The sequence below is a fragment of the Dermacentor variabilis genome, chromosome 7, assembly GCF_050947875.1.
Source record: "Dermacentor variabilis isolate Ectoservices chromosome 7, ASM5094787v1, whole genome shotgun sequence".
Lineage (NCBI taxonomy): Eukaryota > Metazoa > Arthropoda > Arachnida > Ixodida > Ixodidae > Dermacentor > Dermacentor variabilis.
The window spans coordinates 115779195-115797899 of record NC_134574.1 but is presented as its reverse complement, the minus strand read 5'-3'; the positions used below and the strand labels follow the sequence as shown (position 1 = coordinate 115797899).

The 18705-nt window shown below is 45.8% G+C and overlaps 1 protein-coding gene and 1 non-coding gene across 3 annotated transcripts in view; one reads left to right on the top strand and one right to left on the bottom strand.

Annotated features, from left to right (window-relative positions):
- The first annotated feature begins 533 nt into the window (after positions 1–533).
- Positions 534–696, top strand: LOC142589142 (U1 spliceosomal RNA). The gene has a single exon (XR_012829836.1). It is a non-coding gene; the product is annotated as a U1 spliceosomal RNA (small nuclear RNA).
- A 9571-nt stretch (positions 697–10267) lies between these two features.
- Positions 10268–18705, bottom strand: part of Gnpat (dihydroxyacetone phosphate acyltransferase) — a 56113-nt gene continuing 47675 nt past the window's right edge. For both annotated transcript variants that reach the window (XM_075699091.1, XM_075699093.1), the window contains exon 14: positions 10268–13311. In XM_075699091.1, the coding sequence (XP_075555206.1) occupies positions 13247–13311 (65 nt within the window). In that variant the 3' untranslated portion in view covers positions 10268–13246. The remainder of the gene's footprint in view (positions 13312–18705) is intronic.

Sequence of the window (18705 nt, the reverse complement as noted above, 5' to 3'; positions counted from 1 at the left end):
CGAAAATGCAAGCGCCTCTGTTGCCGGTGATAGACCGGCAATACTTCTATTTCGTTCCTTCGTGTACTTTTGATTCAATCATGATTCGGCAAGCACGACTGCCGGTGGTGTGGCCGCTATCTTGTACGCGTTCGAAAAGCCGACGTTCGGTTTCGCCTCACGCGATTGGCCTAGATTGACCTAGACCGCGATATCTGCGTGACCTGGACAATCGAATGAGGCGAAACTGAACGTCGGCTTTTCGAACGCGTACAAGACAGCGGCCGTTGAACGCTACGGTGCAACTGAACGTTCGCCCCTTTTGTCGTTTGCGTGAGCACACAGTTTTTTTTCTCAACGTGGCCTTTCGAAAACGATTGTGCCGCATTCTCTATGTATAGGATTGCCTGCAATACGCTCCCGAGTTAAATTGTTCGACTTTGCAAGCTTTAGCTATTTCGCTGCCCTTTCAAGTATGCTCTAATCAAACTTACCCCCTTGTTCCACATGCTGCTGTTCCTGGAATGGCCTGTCATCCCGTCGCGATCTATGGCATACTTACCTGGTGTCGGGCTTTCCGGTGACCATTAAGGCCGGGATCCCGCGTCGAGGCCTACCATTGCACTGCGGTTGGCTGAAGCACGACACTATCCCAAACAGAGATGGGTGGGGCATGTAATTTTTGGTAGTGGGGCTTGGCGTGCGCGCCAGCCCCTACACCTCCCCCCCCCCCCCCAATACCGAATCCAAAGTCAGATTTTTCGAGTTTCTACATCTAGCTTCACCGCACAATGGGTATACCAGTTCACGCAGGCCAGTGGCGCATGGAGTAGGTCGCCTACATACTCTGGGTCGGCTCCTATACTCTGGAGGCGCCGGACATACTCTGGGTCGGATGGAGGTCGCCTACATACTCTGGGTCGGCTCCTATACTCTGGAGGCGCCGGACATCCCTGCGTCGCTCGCGGACGAGTCAAAAGGGTGACTGTCTACGTTGGCAGAGACGCTCGCCTCCTGGTAACATGGCAACGCAATATTTCATGTTCACTCTCCTGTAACACTAAACCAACTAAATAAAATTCAGTGTCGTTCCACTCTGTGAAGGTGGGTGACCAGCGAAGCTATGTGGGCGCCTTAATGGCGAACTGTCCATTGCCGTGCGCCAAACGCTCGCTCCTCCACGATGCTGAGCCTCGGAACATGATGAGGAAACGGGGCGTATACATATTCATGCATGGTTGAAAACGCGGTACGATACCTTTTATTAACGAATCCTGGCACGCAGAACTGACACGCGCTTCACCGCACTCCGAGGGCACACACTGCTTCATTGTAGCCAAGACGATCGTGTGTTGGTCGACGTCCCACAGTGCATAGTTGCGACGTCACTCGAAAACCACAAGCGGTCGCACAGAACACAGGCCACACCAAATGGGCTCCCCACAAACTTCCTCCTTTGGTTATATTTATATACGCATGTCGTTATACATGCATACATACATACATAAATATATATATATATATATATATATATATATATATATATATATATATATATATATATATATATATATATATACGTTCGCGTGGACGACGGGACCAGCGCCCCGAGGGGCAGGAGGAAGAATTGGAGGACGCTTAAGCTTCGCCTTCAAGAATGGAACGCAATAGCATTATCGCACCCCTTTCGCACCGCCCACTCATTCGCTCGGCATGCTCTTGTCGAGACAAAGGGGACAAGCGGGCGAGTGGCGCGCCACCTGCGAGGAGGGGGCCTTCTGTGTTTGCCGCAAGATGGATCTGCGTGTGCGCCAAGCGCAGAAGAAATGTAGCGGAAACGTACTTCGCTACTCGTTTAACTGCGACTTCTGTAATTTACATGCTCATAATTACCCATATACACAGCCGTATAACTTTCTACGGCACGTTTCTAAGGCAACACCGCATTCACTAGAGGCGCTTTTGTCGCGCTTTGAACCAGCTGAGTGGTAGCGTCTCCGTCTCACACGCCGGAGACCCTGTTTCGATTGCCACCCAGCCCATCTTGCAAGTTGTTTTTATTTATGAATTGCCTTCCTGGATTTTTCGCTCACGGCCAACGCCGACGACACTGGCTTTTCTGCGGCACGAGCTCCTTAACGCTGTCGTGTTAAAATAGACACGCGTGACGTTTCGATGGAACCGTCACCCCGGAGAGCGGAAGGAAAGGAAATACGCAAGCGCCTGGAACGCCGACAAAGAGAGGGTCGTGCGAATGTAGACATGGAAGACGCGGGACAAAGTGTAGTATACGTTCTTATGAGCTTAATAGCTGATACTGGTTGTATTTGGACCCAAGATATCAAACTTATTTTTGCAAGTTGGGACCGTATAAACGTGTAAACATTCGCTTACTAACTGAATCAAAGAGCATGGTGCCGACACGCAAACATGAACACTTTACACTCGCTGTCAAAACGCCTGGTGTCGGCAAGCGCGGCAGCAGCAGTGAGCGAAGTGGCCCTTGCCTATCGCTTCAACCCAAGAGTGGCGAGGACACAGCTTGCACAAAGGTACGAGCCGTCTGCAGATCCCTTTCAAGATAGCGCGCGCGACCGCGCGCGGCCGTGGAAAGTGCGCACTTGTCCCCACTCCCTCCCGCGCTGCCTCCCCACTTTCCTCCACATATGGCGCGCGAGAATGAGCCGCGATCGTCAGTTACCCTTTCGCACGGTCGCGAAATACACAGTTGCTGCCGGAACACAATTAGGCCACCTCCCGTCCCATCCCATCACGGCCTTTCGTGCGACAGAAGACGGCGCTCGTGCTCTCCGCCTTTCTCCCATTGAGCCGCCCGCGATCGTCGGCTCCCCTCGCGTATTTTCAGTCGCACATACAGCATAATGCGCGACAGTGTTATCGCCCTTGGACTTTATGCGGAACCTCACGGCGACGGCGAAACCAACGGCAATAACGGACCTGGAGTGTCCTTATAATTTCTATCGCAATAAAGTTTGCAAAACAAGTGCTTAATTCGTCGACTTCCAAGTACCCGTTTGTGGTGTGATTGCACCAACTTTTCGTCAGCATTTTCCAATAGAGTTGTCAACCGGCATAAGATATTTCGGTAATGCAAGCTACCTAGTTCAGTAATTGCCCTCAGTAGGTTTCTAGGGGTAGTTCTCTCATTTATTTAACGTAATGTTACACACGAGGTGTTTAATGCAGAACTAGATGAATCTGGTTGATAGGCGCGTTTCGAGCGCGGTCCCAAGGCAGCTTGGCTAACATGGTCCTCTTCTTTCTTCCACTTGGTTGTCTGCGCGAAAGCCGTGGTTCATGACAGAGCTCGTGACAGTATATATCGAAACGTGCTTTACATTCAGGAACATATGTGTTCCTTGTACGTTAAAGGGACACTAAAGGCAAATATTAAGTCAAGCTAAAGTGATAGATTAGTGCTCGAGGAACTCTACGGCACCAATATTATCGCGAACAGAGCCTTAGTGTTCGAGAAAGAGAGGTAAATGCAGGTATAGAGGGACCTTAAATGCAGGGCACGATCAGAGAGACCCCCAGGCTATTTAAGTACTAGCCCGATGACGAAACCACTCCTCAGTTAAATTCTGTCACTAGTACGCAACTACTCCTCGCGAAAAACATCCTTGTATTGTATTATAAGACGAAGTAAAATGCTCTATGTCCAGTTCAATTTCATTTTTTAGAAAAAAGAACTTGAAATTACCCTTGACAACGACGCGGGCGGTCGAAAGGTTTCGTTTTTCTGGACTCCGCGCTGCCCACGTTTTCGCCTTTCAATAGTTTCGTTATCGCGTAGTGCTGCGCTCGTTTTGCTGGCTCATGAAACTCGCACAAACTGCAAGTAGCAAAGAATTCAACTTCCGTGTCATGTCACGAGATGCCCGAAAGGTCTACTCAACTTGACATAGAAGCAGCTGAAGCGGCTCGGTACCGCCGTCTGTCGGGCCCCGTTTTACTCACCGACGGCAGGCAGCAAAGAGTGGTGATGGCGTATGTGATGTCAGTAGTTATGGCGTATATGATGTCACCACTCCTCGGCTGGGTGGCGGGAGATTTCAATTTCGAAAAAGATATTCAGACCCGTCAGATGCAGTTTTCTCGTAAAGTAAGTCTTTGTACGAAACAAGCGTTGCGAGGTTTCTGGAATGGTATTTAAACAGTCCACGATGACTTAGTATTTGCCTTTAGTGTCCCTTTAAAAGGCCCCTCACCAGGTCTGGCCATTTTGAGCTGACAAGCGCAGAGCATATATTGCGCGATAACGATCGTGTCTGCAAAGTATTACATCACTACGCACAGCGGAAAAATCTGAAATTTATAAACCGAACGCCGTTTTTCCTTCTCCAGGCGGCTGCCGCGCTTCAAGCCGGACGGTGACGTAGTTGTGGCCCTGCTCCTACGTAGTCGTGTCCGCAGTGCGACGTCGCTCGTGGTGACACGTGACTTCGAGAACTATTCAAGACATCTGTTATCTGTGCAATATCTGTTGCTTGAATTGACGAATTCAAGTTTAGGAAAATAATAAAACACGCAAACGGAATGTCCGAGTGTTTTTTTTTGTTTTACTTCGCACCGAAGCAAGAGAAATGTACTTCCGCTTAGTCTGCTTGTTCCCACGGTCGTGTGGTTACGTGCGCAGGTACCGAAACTGCGCCATTTTCTACCGTGTTCCAACGCGTGATCATGCTCTGCGATCCACTTGTTCTGCATCAGTATTCGTGTACACAATTATACCGCGTCATGTTTCCTTGTGCACAGCGCGCAAAATCGTACGCTGCGCGAACGAGACAACAGCGTTTTCGAATAGGGGCCCCAATAGTTTGGAGCCCCAAAGAGCTTTGCGGGTGTTAGCGTTGGGGCACGCAGGAGTGAAGAGTTTTAGAATAGGGTTTTACGTTTGCGGATAGCATCTTGCGCTGACAGCGCCACTACGGCGTCAAAGAAAAGCTATTAGAAATAATTAAATCTGAAATACCATTTTATGATAAGAATAGTAATTTTGACGCGTGTATTCGCGTTTAATTACAATTTAGAGGTTATTCTGTAAGCAGCAAACAATTAGTTGAGCTTAGTTTTCAGAAAACCAACTTTACGTGCCTTCACCAGCCAAGCTTAGCCGTGTTAGGCCTACGAGGCATAAAATCCACAATCGAATTCTGAATTAGCGGCGTCTAATGAATCAATCTTCATAACACACGCTAGTTGAGAGAAAGCGATAACCGCAGTCACTTCTCCTAGCTCGCGAACTTCACGCGTTGCCACGAATCGAACCCAGTTTAGTGCTAGGTTAGGGCCGTCGCTTCGATGGGTGCCGCCATGTTTGCTGACGCAAAGCTTTTGGGGCCGCTATTTGGGCTCCCGCTAAATCGGTGAAATAGCGTTCCCAACGCAAAACCCAAACGCAGTTTGCGTCTCGCGCATGCGCACTGGCTTCCACGCTATTTCTGTGGGGGTCCCAAAACCTTTGGGGCCCCTATTCTAAAACTGTCCAACAGCTCGCACGCGACATCGTCGACGGAAGTGCGTAGCACCGAAAAAAAGAAAGCGACGAGAAAAATAAGGTGAGCTGCTGCGGCGTATGCGTCACGCAATCCTCGAGGTCCGGGGTACGGGAGAACGCAGGGAAGGAATTTCGCTAGCGCATGCTAGACGGGGCGATTGAAGAGAGCGTCTTGCTTGGCAGTGGAGCCCGCCTGCCGAAATCATGGGTTCGCGGCACTGAAATATTTCCGCAGCTATTAACGAGCCGATTTGAAAAAATTATTGCGGCAGAAGGCTCCCTGGAGGACACGTAACAACTTCCAGCGTGTAATCAAAATTTGCCATGGGGCCTGGTGAGGGGCCCTTTAAGAGGTTAAAGATCTTCCATGTGCATGTTGTTTATATATCGTTGATATGTAAGCACGTTGAGCTACCAACAATAAATGTTTAATCTGTGAACGTTAATTACAGCATTTGTGGAAAGTTCCTTACACAAACGTACCAGACTGTCATACCGATTTTATCCGCACTTCTCTCCAGAGTCATAAGGCCACCCCAAGAAGACAATCTTGTCTTGTAAAGTGTCAATAAGCTTCCAATTCGATTAAACTTTTACGTTTCTGCCTGAATAGAAGTGTTGCGAACAATTACTGTATCCTCGTTTACTGTATTACTATATCCCTAATTTCATGCGTTATACAAGGCGTGTAGCTGGTTTCTCCAGTGTTCTTGGTGAACTAAACAATACCGCTCGTTTACATATAGCGATAATAAGGGATACATTATGGGTAAAACTTAGACAAAGTTTAAAGTGTGTGGGTTTATTGTAGCTATTGCAATTAATTGCGTATGCAAGTACTCTGGAGTTTTAATAATTACGAGTCTGTTTTATGAGCGGCACAGAATTTAGCCTCCCGCCCTCGCACAACTACAAAATGCCACCAAGATCAAACTCGGCGACCATAGGGGGAACACTACTGCAACTAGTGCACAATGCTAAATGCATGTGGATCAAATACAGCATCTGCGAAAAATTATTTTGGCAAGCGCTCGAAAGGGTTATATGGTCATTCCCTGCTATGTTTTCCAGCGTCCCGAGGAAACCGCTCACTTCACGAAGTTTACATCTGGCAAGAATTAATAAGAGACACATTATCACGTATATGTAGATAAAATTAAAAGTGTTTGGGTCAATTACGACGTGAGCGATGCATAACTTATTCAGGTGCTTTCGAGCGTTATCAGTGTCTTACGAGAGGAGTGAAAGGTCGTCCGCTGCCCCGCTATGGGGAACCAGCGCTGGAGTTTTCACGACACCTACAGCGCCGCCCTGGCGGTCAGAACGTTCACAACTCAGCCGCTCCCGCGGACGAAAATTGCTACTGGTAGTGGCGTTGCGTGCGCTGAAAGTCGAAGGAAAACAAAAGGACGCCGGCGGTACTGTTGCGTATACAGGTGCCACAACTACGTCGGGATGAGGGAGGATGTATCCGTCTGCGTCTTTCCATCTGAACCCTACGAACAAGAACGGAGGCGGCGTTGGATACAAGCAGTCAGGCGAGCGGAGTAAGTTCCTGTCTTGTCGCCCTGTCAAGCGGTGTCGGGCTGGTTTCTAAATCGAATTTCGCGTGTGTGCTTGGTTTATTCGATAGTGAAGGCGGTCAGCCGTGGCAGCCAGTACCAAACAGCAGAATGTGCAGTCGGCATTTCGTCGGAAATAAAATGAGCAATAGCATGCACCATCCCGCATATGTACCAACCATTTTTCCTTCGCAATACCACCGCCAAGCCCCTTCCAATGCCACCGCACGAAGCGAACGATATGAAAAGTAAATATTATCCATTCATTGCCAAGAATTATATGGGAGGGAAGCTGCCTTGTAATACGAGTTGTGTGCGCATACTGCCGGCGCACGCGCGACTAAGCCGCTCATGTGTTTTTCAAAATGCGCATGCGGGTGAGAACTCGGCGCTGAGATGCATCCGGTAAATTTATGTAATTAGTGCTAAATGTAGCCAGCGTTGTTACGGATCCAGCAGCGGAGCACTCAAACCCTTGCTTGCGCGAGTCAGCTGATGCGACAAAGCTTTTCTTCTCCATTGACTGCTGTGGTGAAGTAACATATGAATTTTTTATGTCTAGCCAGAGAAATACGGAAAGTCTTCAGGCCAACTAATACTTCCGAAACCATAGCGCAGTACGACCGGAGCCATAGCTTCTAGATTTGCGAGGCAGGCTGCCCCGCACGCATGGCAACGGCACACGCGCAACCATTAAAGAAACACACGTGCTCGCCGCGACACACAGTGAAAAATATATAAAGCTTAGAAAGCTTCTTTCGTCATTTCTTCACTTGATGGCGCTAGCTTCTTTACGAAAACTGTCCACTTGAAGCGGCGCGAAAACGGAAACATACGAACTATAACACGGCCGCGCACGTGTGTGTCGTCTGGTCGAGCGGCTGGGATATGCCGCGTTTCGTCGCCAGGGCGGCGTGCAACGCACTCTTTTCGACGCGCCGCCTATCCAGCGCTGGTTCCCCATAACCAGACATCCCACAAAAATGGAATTTAGCGAACGTGGGAGGAACTCTATGGCAAATTTGTGCACCAAGTTGTATACTTGCGTATTAGATACAGATTTTGTAAAACATTTAAGGTGCTTGAACAGATGATATTGCAAAAAACGCAACATTTCTCAGTGCCACGAGGGAACTCTATGTTACACGAAGTTTATATTCGACTCAAATAAGGTGCATTTTATTGGGTATGCATAGACTAAATTCAAAGTGTTAGGTTTAATCACGGCGTCTTCAATTAATTACATATTCCAGCGCTCGGAAGCATGTATCAGGGAGTTTTACGAGCGCCGAATAAATTTATCACGCAGCCCTCCACAATTACAAATTCCATGCAAATCAGACTTAGTAGTAACAGACGGACCACTATGGCAAATATGTGTGCGAGTTAAGAGGAAGCTTTAGCTCTGGTGCTCCCATTTAAATTCACGCAAAAGGAGAATTTGTTTTTCTCGGCAAACACAGCACCAAACTTGACGAGGCTTGTTGCATTTAAAAGAGAAACTCAAAATCTAGTGGCTGTTGGTTTCGAATTTTCGATATAGTTGTCAATTTTTAGTAAAAATTGGCATATATACAAAACTTTCAGAAAACGAAACTATCAAGTTTACAACTCTATAACTCAGCAATAAAAAATTATATCATAATTCTGTAATTGCATCCGATAGTAAATCTAAAGTGGACAAAATTGATATGTTACACATGAATCTAAAAAAAATTCAGTAATATGGAAATACAGCTTTTGCAGCACCCTTGTACAAAATGTAACAACAAAATTAAATTATGGGGTTTTACATGCCAAAACCACTTTATGGTTATGGGGCAAGCTGTAGTGGAGAACTCTGGAAATTTGGACCACCTGGGGTTCTTTAATGTGCGCCTAAATAAATCTAAGTACACAGATGTTTTCCCATTTCGCCCCTATCGACATGCGGCCGCCGTGGCCAGGATTCGATCCTGCGACCTCATGCTCCGTAACCCAACATTATAGCCACTGAGCAACCATGGCGGGTACAACGTAACAAATTCACTTAAGATATAAATAGACATATCGAATTTGTCCACCTTGAATGATCTAATGGATGCCATTTACAGAACCACGATATCTGTTCTTGATGCAGAGCTATTAATTTTTATAAACTTTGTGCATCTATATTTTGCGAGCTTGTGAATTCTATCAAATTATTTTAACAAAATTCAGGCCCTAAATCGAAATTGCCCTTCTAACAGTCACTAGAATTTAAGTTTCTCTCTCAAATGCAACAAAATTACCTAAAATCAGTCCAGGGGTTATCTCAGAAACACATTTTAGCGTTTCACATGTATTTGGATAGGCCGTGTCAGAGTTGGGCCTGAGCTAAAGCTTCTGCTTAAGAGCACATGGATTAAATACATGGGAAAATGTAATTAATGTGAAACCAACTGTCATGTATCCCAACTGCTGACCTCATGGAAGTGAATCAAGAAAGTTTTGCGCGATGGCAGCTATGGTGCGGCATTCATTTCTAACCCCTTAGCTTAAGCTTTTCGCCATCGCAACAAAACAAAACAAAACCTTCCCAGATGTATGCCAACCTGACAATTAATTCTTCGGAGACAGTGAAGTTGTACGTGCGAGTTCTTGGAAGTACTAGGAATCCATTTGCTTGCTCAGGGCGTCGCTGGAATGCAGCAGCAGTCACTGCTGCATTCTGCTCACCACAATGTTGGCTTTCACTATCTCAGCCACAGAAACACGTAGCTGACCTCCAACGTGGGGGGATAGCATAATGAGACACGAGAAATAAATGACAAATTACCGGTTAGAAATACAGCGCACATAAGTTGTCTGTTTGAATTAGATATATACAGGATAACTGTTATTTTAAAATCATTCATCATTACATTTCAATGCAAATTCGGGGCTCTGACACATTGCACTGCATTTATATTTGACATTGACCACCCTGTCACAAGCTGGCTCTCGCGCAGCACAAAAACCATCGCGGAGCTCTCCTCAACAGACTCGCTGAACTTTCTTGAACGCACATTGTGCTTGCAACCAGAATAATCCTAACATCCTGCTCACCAAATGTTCTCCTGCTAGGCTAACCAGTTCCATCTGTTCAAAGTCATAAATGACAAGCACGTTTCATAAGCGTGTATATTAAACACCTGTGAGGTCAATACTCACTCACTCACTAAATGAGGTTATTCATAACGCAGGAAACAAAACAACAACGGCCACTAGGGACCCATTTAATGTTGTCTATGCACTTTCACAAGGACAACAACCACACCACAGGACAATGAAAGACTGTCACTAACGAAACGCTTTTTTTGCTGGCTACACAAAAACACCAAAATTGCATTACAAGGATGCATCCAAATTGCAACTTCCTAATGATGTGACTAAGCAGACAACAATACCTTAATTTGTGGCATTTTAACAAAGGCCAATTTGAATGCATTACAAAAGCATGTGACAACACATACAAGTCAAGTATCGATAATTCAAACTCACCGGGACTACATGTTATCATCTGAATTATGAGAAATTTGAATTACATACAGATTAATAACGTACGGCCCCAAACCGAATTGGGAGTTATTATACTGCCATGAACAAAAAATTCACACAGTTCTGCTTCTAGGGATAGCACACACTGCAGGCGACAGAAACATAGTACAGTCGAGCCCATTTATAAAAAACGGTTTTGATCGTTTTTTACCATTTTCTTATGGTTAAACCAGTTTAACCATAATATGGTCCTTATGCCAACCATTTTTTCTTTCTGCGCGCACATCCAGTCGCCAGAATTAACTGCTTTAACCGATAATGCAGCGTGGGAGCACTGTAGTAGTAAGTGGTTTATTTTTTCATAGAGCACAAAAAAGCTGCTCGTTGTTAAAGGGCCCCTCACCAGGTCCGGCCATATTGAGCTGACAAGCATAGTTCATACAATGCACGCTAACGATCATGTCTGCTAAGTATTACATACCTACATGCCGTTGAAAGAGCTTAAATTACAAACCAAACGCCGTTTGCCTTCCTTCCAGCCAGAGAGTCAACGTCAATCGCACAAGTGCACCTACATACATGGCCGTGCTGTGGCATTACTCACAGTGACATGACTTCAAGCATTATTCAAGGCAACATCAATTATTTGTTTCAATACACAACTTAAGGTTTAGAGAAATAATAAAACATACAAACAGACTGTCTGCGTGTTTTTGTTTTGCTTGGCACTGTAACAAGAGACAGGTCTTTCCATTTCGTCAGCTTATTCCCATGTCGTGCAGTCGCATGTGCAGAGAACGAAACTACTGTCATTTTCTACCGTGTTCCAGCACCACGATCATGCTCTTTCATCCTCTCGCACCTGCCTCAGTGTTTGCGATTGTGCCAGACTTATACTGCCAATCAGATGTTCTCGTGCTGAGCGTGCAAAATCGTTTGCTGCGTGAAAAGAGACAAATGCGACAGCTCGTGCGTGAGACCATCACTGGAAGTGCACCAGGCAGCAAAAACATGAGAAAAAAAAAGAAGGCGGGGCCCGTGACGTATTCGTCATGTGACCCTTTGGCTCCAGCATGGGAGAACGCAGGGAAGGAATTTCGCTTGCAGAGGCTAGACGATGCAAGCGCAGAAAGTGTCTAGGTTGGTGGTGATGCTCGCTTCCTGAAAGCATGGGTTTGCGGCACTTCAAACATTTCTATCTCTGCTATTCATGAAGTACTTTGAAAAATTCTTCAGGTAGAACACTCTTAGGGGACACGCAGACACTTCCAGCGTATAACCAAAATTTGCTGTGTGGACTAGCAAGGGGCCCAGTAAAGTCGGCCGGGCTATAGGTGGGTTCAACTGCACTTTTTGTCTGTCTGATTAAAATGTTTGGATGCTTGTCCCCCTTGCCCTTTTTCGTGCAACCCAGTAGTAAGAATTATCAGTTATAACAATCAGATTTTCTTGGCACTTTAATACTGTTTTAAGTGGATCTGATTGCATTACACAATCTCATAGTAACACCTGTCCACGTACACAGCTGCCTGATCGACAGATGTGGGCATTATTTTGACAAATTCATACCGTACGAATGCCCTTTCATCAGCTGTCTTGGCACTTTTCCTCTGTAGTAATACATTAACGTTCGAATTGAAAGCTTTGACGTAATGATGTGGCTGTAATATGCCATGAGAACGTTGGAGGCCAACCAATATATTCTATTTGGTATGAATTGCCTAAATTTTAAATCATTCAAGCTTGAATTATTGCGAGTCAGCTGTATTGCGGCAAACAGTGTGATAAGTCATGCTTGTTGCTTGGCATAAATGTGAAAAAGGACAACCATCAAATAAAGAAAGCATTCTATCTTTGCAAAATAAAGTTAGAAACGCGGGCAGCACTTCGTCACAAGTATTTTGTTAATTACAAACTTTCGCAATCGCTTCAACACGGAATGTGCACGTTGTAATCAGTGTGACCTCAACACACCGAGGCAAGACCGTGTCTTTGCGAGGTGCGCATTTTTATTATTGTTGTTCTAAGATTTGTACCACCTTAAACAGTGCCCGCACCTCTGGCTTCACTCTCTGCATACAAACTTTAGGGCTCGGTCAGCAATACTTTTAAACGTATAGCAGTGAAACCAGTGGCCTTGCATAATGTGCATGCAAACTCATTAGTCAAAGCAGCTTCACTTAAGTGAACACACCACATTAAAGACTCACCACCCACTAACACAACACCAAATAATGCCACAGTGGTATTCAATATGCAGAAGACGGTAGTCTTAAGCCATTAACATATAATGAACACAAGGACATCGTTAGTTGCAGAGAACTGGGAAATCACCCCGTCACGCTGTCACAAAAATCATGTTATGTTGCATTTCCCGTAATGTCGTACGTAAGTGCCACTAAATGTCATCAAAACATAACAATGAAGCAAAAGCCCCACATTGTTAAATCTCAATGTAGAAATGAAAGAGAAGAAGCATAAAAACAAATGTATAAGTGCAGTCAACACTAACAGTGCAACTGTGCAAAAGGCGCACAAGGAGTGCAAAATTACATCCCGTGACTCGTAAAGATGCTCATATTTGGGCTATACAGACTGACTGCAGCGCATGACGCCTAGGTGTTCATATATCACAATGCCCCTTGTCTCTACAGGAAGGAAATAAATAGGCTGCAGCTTCTCCTGGCTACAGCTTGGCTTGGCAGAGATCCGCGTTTCTTGGCGACCTTGAGGCCACGGAAAGGAAAACATCTGCATGGAAGCAAAGGCCATGAGCTATTCCCAGTATCATTTCTGTGTGCACTGAATGCAACAATGTGTTAACTCGATTTTTCCAAACAGTAAAGTTGACAGTTTGCATGTTCTAAGCTCCCTGCTGCATGTACAGGGATAACAACTGGCTCAGATGTTTGCGAAAGTATCGCCCAGTGATTAGGCATGCTGTTGCTATGTTCATGAAGTGTTGTAGGACCACTCAATGACAGCACAATGTAAGCCGCAGTTTTGTAGCAAGCTTCACTATTGCACCGGGCAAATCACCAATTGAACAACAACTGTTTGATGCTCAGTGAAGCAAAACACTTCCTATCATAGTCCATTTCATAGTTAGTAGGCAATGATATGAAGGCTAGGAACTTTCTTTCATCAACTGTTCGATGCTCAGTGAAGCAAAACACTTCCTATCATAGTCCATTTCATAGTTAGTAGGCAATGATATGAAGGCTAGGAACTTTCTTTCTCTGTTCACATTCACAATTGAAAAGATAGTGTACCATATGACAAAAAGATGTTGGTATGCATCTGTACAGTAACTGATGCAATTTGTAACACTATACTACGTCACAAAATACAACATAATGATTACATAGAAGTGCCACACACATGAACCTCCAGTCGATTGCTATTAGTCCGACCTCAGTTATTACAACTTCTGGCTCAATTTGAATGCACTGGCAAGTCCCAGCGGGAAACTGTACATCCCTATAGAAGGAAAACACAGTAATTCAAACACGAAAGTACGCCATTTTCATAACCCGACATCCACCGGCACTCCCTCATGAATGCAGTGGCCACTAAAAGCTTGAAAACAGAAGAAATAAGCACACGCCACAACTGCTTCGCTAGGTGTAAAGCTGTTTGATCTATAACTTCCAGCAGCCGGCGCTTTTTTCACCCATGAAACCATCCATTCCTGCCTGCCTGTTTCATGTCATGTCTAATGCGGAGGCAGCATTTAAACATGTCGGCGTACTTCTCAGCATGCTGGTTGAGTTGCACTTTAAGAACAAGAAACAATATGAAATTGCAGACTAGTTCAAGCAATAAAAAAAAAGATTTGAATCAGTTGATTTTGGCACAGTTTGTTAATTCGACCGCACGGATAGACCGACCGAACCTTGCGGTCTCACGAGGGTCAAATTAGCAGGAGTCGACTGTGTTTAACACTTGTGTAGTGGCACACTACTGCAACTTGCAGCTACAGCACACTCTTTACGCTTGCGACCAAGACATAGCGCAACACATACTGGACGCACGAATGTGCACAAAATGCCAGTTGTTGCAATACGTGATGTAGCTATTCTGTAGAAAGCATCGCAGGTCAAAAACAATTGCGCTGCGAAAGATGCAGAGCGGAACTTCTATAACCCCAACACCTGCACAGCTCTAGCAGCATCGCCTGCTCAGTACGAAACAGCGTATAGGCTAGGCAGCAGCACGGCTTGCAAGAAGGCAAGAAATTCCCTAGCCAAGGCAAAAGCGTAAGTGACATTTTGTTTCTGCCAAAATACAGTAGAACCTCGTTGACATAATCCTGCTTCATACGATTTCCTGGTGCCAACATTCGCGATCGTGAACAGAAACTGTTACACAATACAGTTACGCTTTTTCTTTACCGGTTCATATGTTCCTGGAAAACACAATCCTTCAGCACCAGCATTCAGTACATCACCAAACTGCAGCATATGATAAATATTAGATCCCATGATAACAAGTGATAAGATCCCAAGCGATAAGATCCCATGTCAACAAGAAAAGGCACGAGATGCACGCAACTGAGAACAAGAAGTGCTCGCTGCAGCAGCTACCTCTCAGTACTCGCCTGCCTGTCTCATGTAAAAGCACTGGCAGGCACTCAGTTTCCTATTCCAGTACCAGCAAATCTCGTCCCATGTTGTCACTCGCCACATTTCCAGCTATCGCCCCCCACCCTACTGCAATAAGCATCTATTTGCTTCACGGTGCGTACAGCATATTGCCGTTGGAAGCGCTTTTAACCCTTTCCCAACCGAGTTTCTCAGCCAAAAATAATGCAAAAATACCAATGCATTTTATTTGCCTAAATAATTCTATGTATCTTGACACAACCAAACAATATCCTTAAACGTAACAAGGTTGAAACATTTAAACAATGTAACAATATCCTTAAAAGCACTTTACTTGTAAGATACATGGAAAATATTCTTTTTTAAGTTTGGGGAGAGGATTGGCTTCACTGCACTGCACAGCGGAGAGTCTCCGACTTTCTGTAATCCTCTTTGCAAAGAATGGCTCTTTCGAAATTCAAGAGCAATACTGTAAGCTCATACTTGTGGCAAGAAATGTCAGTTCCCTAAATTGTAGACTTGGTGTGGTGCAGTTCAAAGCACGAAATGGGGCAGAGTGCTACTTCAGGTACAGGTAGCGGTTGGTTTCGCGGAGAATGAAATCTGTTAGTTCATTCATTAGAAACAATTCAAAACACCACGCACAGTTCCCGTCCTCTGTCACAGGCACCTTTCTGCGAGGAGCGGTCACAAAAACAAACCTTGGAGGCGCCGGTGGGGGCCACTGGACACCCTCTGCCAACACGCTCAGACGCTGTCGTCCGAATCCGACGACTGAGAGAAGATACGCTGCTCAGTGTCATCGCTGCCCCCCTTGGAGAAAAACCGAACTACTTATTCACTGTCCGAGTGCGACAAAACTTCCGCAAACAAACATTCTTTACCATTTTTCTGGAGCACAGCCGTTGCCGGCACGCACACGCACAGAGGATGCCATTTTTAAATCCCAGTTGCCATCATCGAAACGCTTCCCGACGAAACTGCAAGCTTCGAGTGTGTTTTTTATTTCTTTGCTGCACCATCTGTTGAAGTCAAAAAGAACTAAACAAAATTTACCAGGGTAGCTAGACTGCGGCAGTGCACAAGCGCTTGTTTCAGCGTGTACAAGCCCAGCTTGTCTTCGGTGGGAGTGGTACAAACTGTACGAATGAGCTCAGCTTGTCTATGGTAGGGAAAGGGTTAATAGCCGATAACCCAAATGGGCTGCCGTTCCGTGCTGCAGGATGCACGAAATTAGCGTCATGGTTCGCTCTGGCGGCATCGTAGGCCCTGTATCCTGGCATCGCCCACAACGATGCAGTAGGAAAACGACAATGTGCATCTTGGAGTCGCTCTGGCTCCACCAGTTCAACGCGCACTGATGTCTCATGCCGCAACGACTCGCACTAAATAATGTTCCTTTGAAAATGCCCCTCTAGAAGAAGCTTCTGACTTAAGCTGAATTTGAGGAGCGCAAACGTAAGCATGCCAAAGCCGCAAAATGACAGTGTGCATCTCGGGCCACTCATCCCACACCAGCTCGGCACACGTTAGCATCTCATGCTGAAACAATTCGTGCAGCACTTCACATTACGCTGTTCCAGTAGTTCCATGCAGCACTGCAAAAGCTACAGGCTCTTTGACCAATCAGTTGGGCGAACACATCTTAAAGGTGCCTTCCGTGCCCCTTTGTCAGCTAGTGGTGAGCATTGCAGTGCAGGTGGTGGAAGCATCCACTAAGACTGCAACCGCGCAACGAGAAAAGCTGTTGTGATAGCAGCAGTAGAAAATTCGTTCCATGTTCGCTCTGACACCAAAAATACGGGCGTCTTCAAGATATGTTGAGATACAGAGGAGAAAGAGGGTTGCAGTGACAGTGGAAGTGGAAGGTTAAAGAAGGAACGCTTGGCCAAGTGCCATTTTTGATCCCTCTTGTAGCCTCCACTACTAAATGGTGGTGCGCTCTGTGACATTCTAAGTGCAGCCTTTTCTTAATTAGAATTTGCACACATTACCACACTCCTTCTATACTCTTCCAAGCATGTTCAACGCCAACTTATTCGTTCCTTACGCTTGAAAGAGTGCAGCTTGGAACGATACTACAAAAGCAAGTCTGTGGATGCCATCCTTGCCAAGGAAAAAGCACTAACCAGGAGAGAGTCCTTCACGGTGTTGTGGCAGGGCCAACTACACGTATGAATTTAGCCAATGTCGAAGCAATTATTAAATTGTACTTTTGAAATGTAACTTTTTGTTTGTACGGCAGCATTGAATTAACTTCCTTGTCCTTTGCATTTTCATTCTAAGAAATGGAGAACTCTATTTTCAGTGTCATAGAGCCTCAACAAATAGTTGATTAAAAACAAAGCAAAATCGTGCAATAAACCACCCTACGGCCTGCACAAGAGCTTCCAAGTAAACATGTACCTGCCAACAAGATCACTTACAATTGTCAAACCCATTTAGTCAAGTTTCCGAACTGTTGCACTACATCTCGCTGTGCAAGAATCTGCACTTGCAGGTCATGTAGCCTTGGCTCTGCTGCAAGAAACTACTGGAACAGAGTATAGATGTCAACTACAGTTGAGTCTCCCAAATTTTTAGTGACTTCTGATCGTTCGTTTTCATCGTTAGTAGCATAGTAAACCCTCATTAATTTGGATTTCACGGAACTGAAAAAAATGTCCGAATGAACCAAATGTTGAATTATTGAGGGTGTCAAGAAAGCAATGAACAAATGTTTACCAAGTGAACACACTTTTATTTACTGAATGAATGAGCCAATCTTGTCTCTATATTGCAGAAAAGCAATGCGGAAGCTGCAATTCTCGTCATCTCGTGGCTGATTAGCACTCACAGTGGCAAAGGCCTCGAGACTTCCTTCACAGCATGGCTGCGACGCGCGTCTTCATCTGAGACAGACTTTTTACTACCATGCAGCCATCCCAATTATTTTTTCGCCAGTGAGCTGGTCGCTGTCTATCTGGTCGCTGTGTTCTTCATCCTTGAAAGCTTGTGAAAACAAAACTGCTGTTTGGCGCAACCGCCACGGACTAAACTGCGGCCGCTGTTGGTGCAATCATGGACGGCGACCTTGCAGTTTTAACGCGATAGCGTTAAGGAGCTCGTGTCGCAGAAAAGCCGGTGTCGTCGGCGTCGGTGTCGGCGTCCGCGGCGTTGGCCGTGAGCGATAAATCACGGCAGGCACTTCATAAATAAAAAGCAACTTCCAAGATGGGCTGGGTGGGAATCGAACCAGGGTCTCGGGAGTGTGAGACGGAGACGTTACCACTGAGCCACGAGTTCGATGCTTCAATGCGGTACAAAAGCGCCTCTAGTGAACGCGGTGTTGCCTTAGAAACGAGCTGTTTCTACGGCTCAGGTGTGCGTCGCTTGCTCAGGCGCACATTTCGTTGTCGCGCCGAACGCTGCGTTGCTCGACGCTCACCGCGTCCGATGCAGGGCGCGTAGTCGCTGCGCCGCAGCCCATTGTCTTACACCCCTTGGCGGGTCGACGGGAACGCTGTCGCGTTCCACTCTTGAAGGCGAAGCTTAAGCGTCC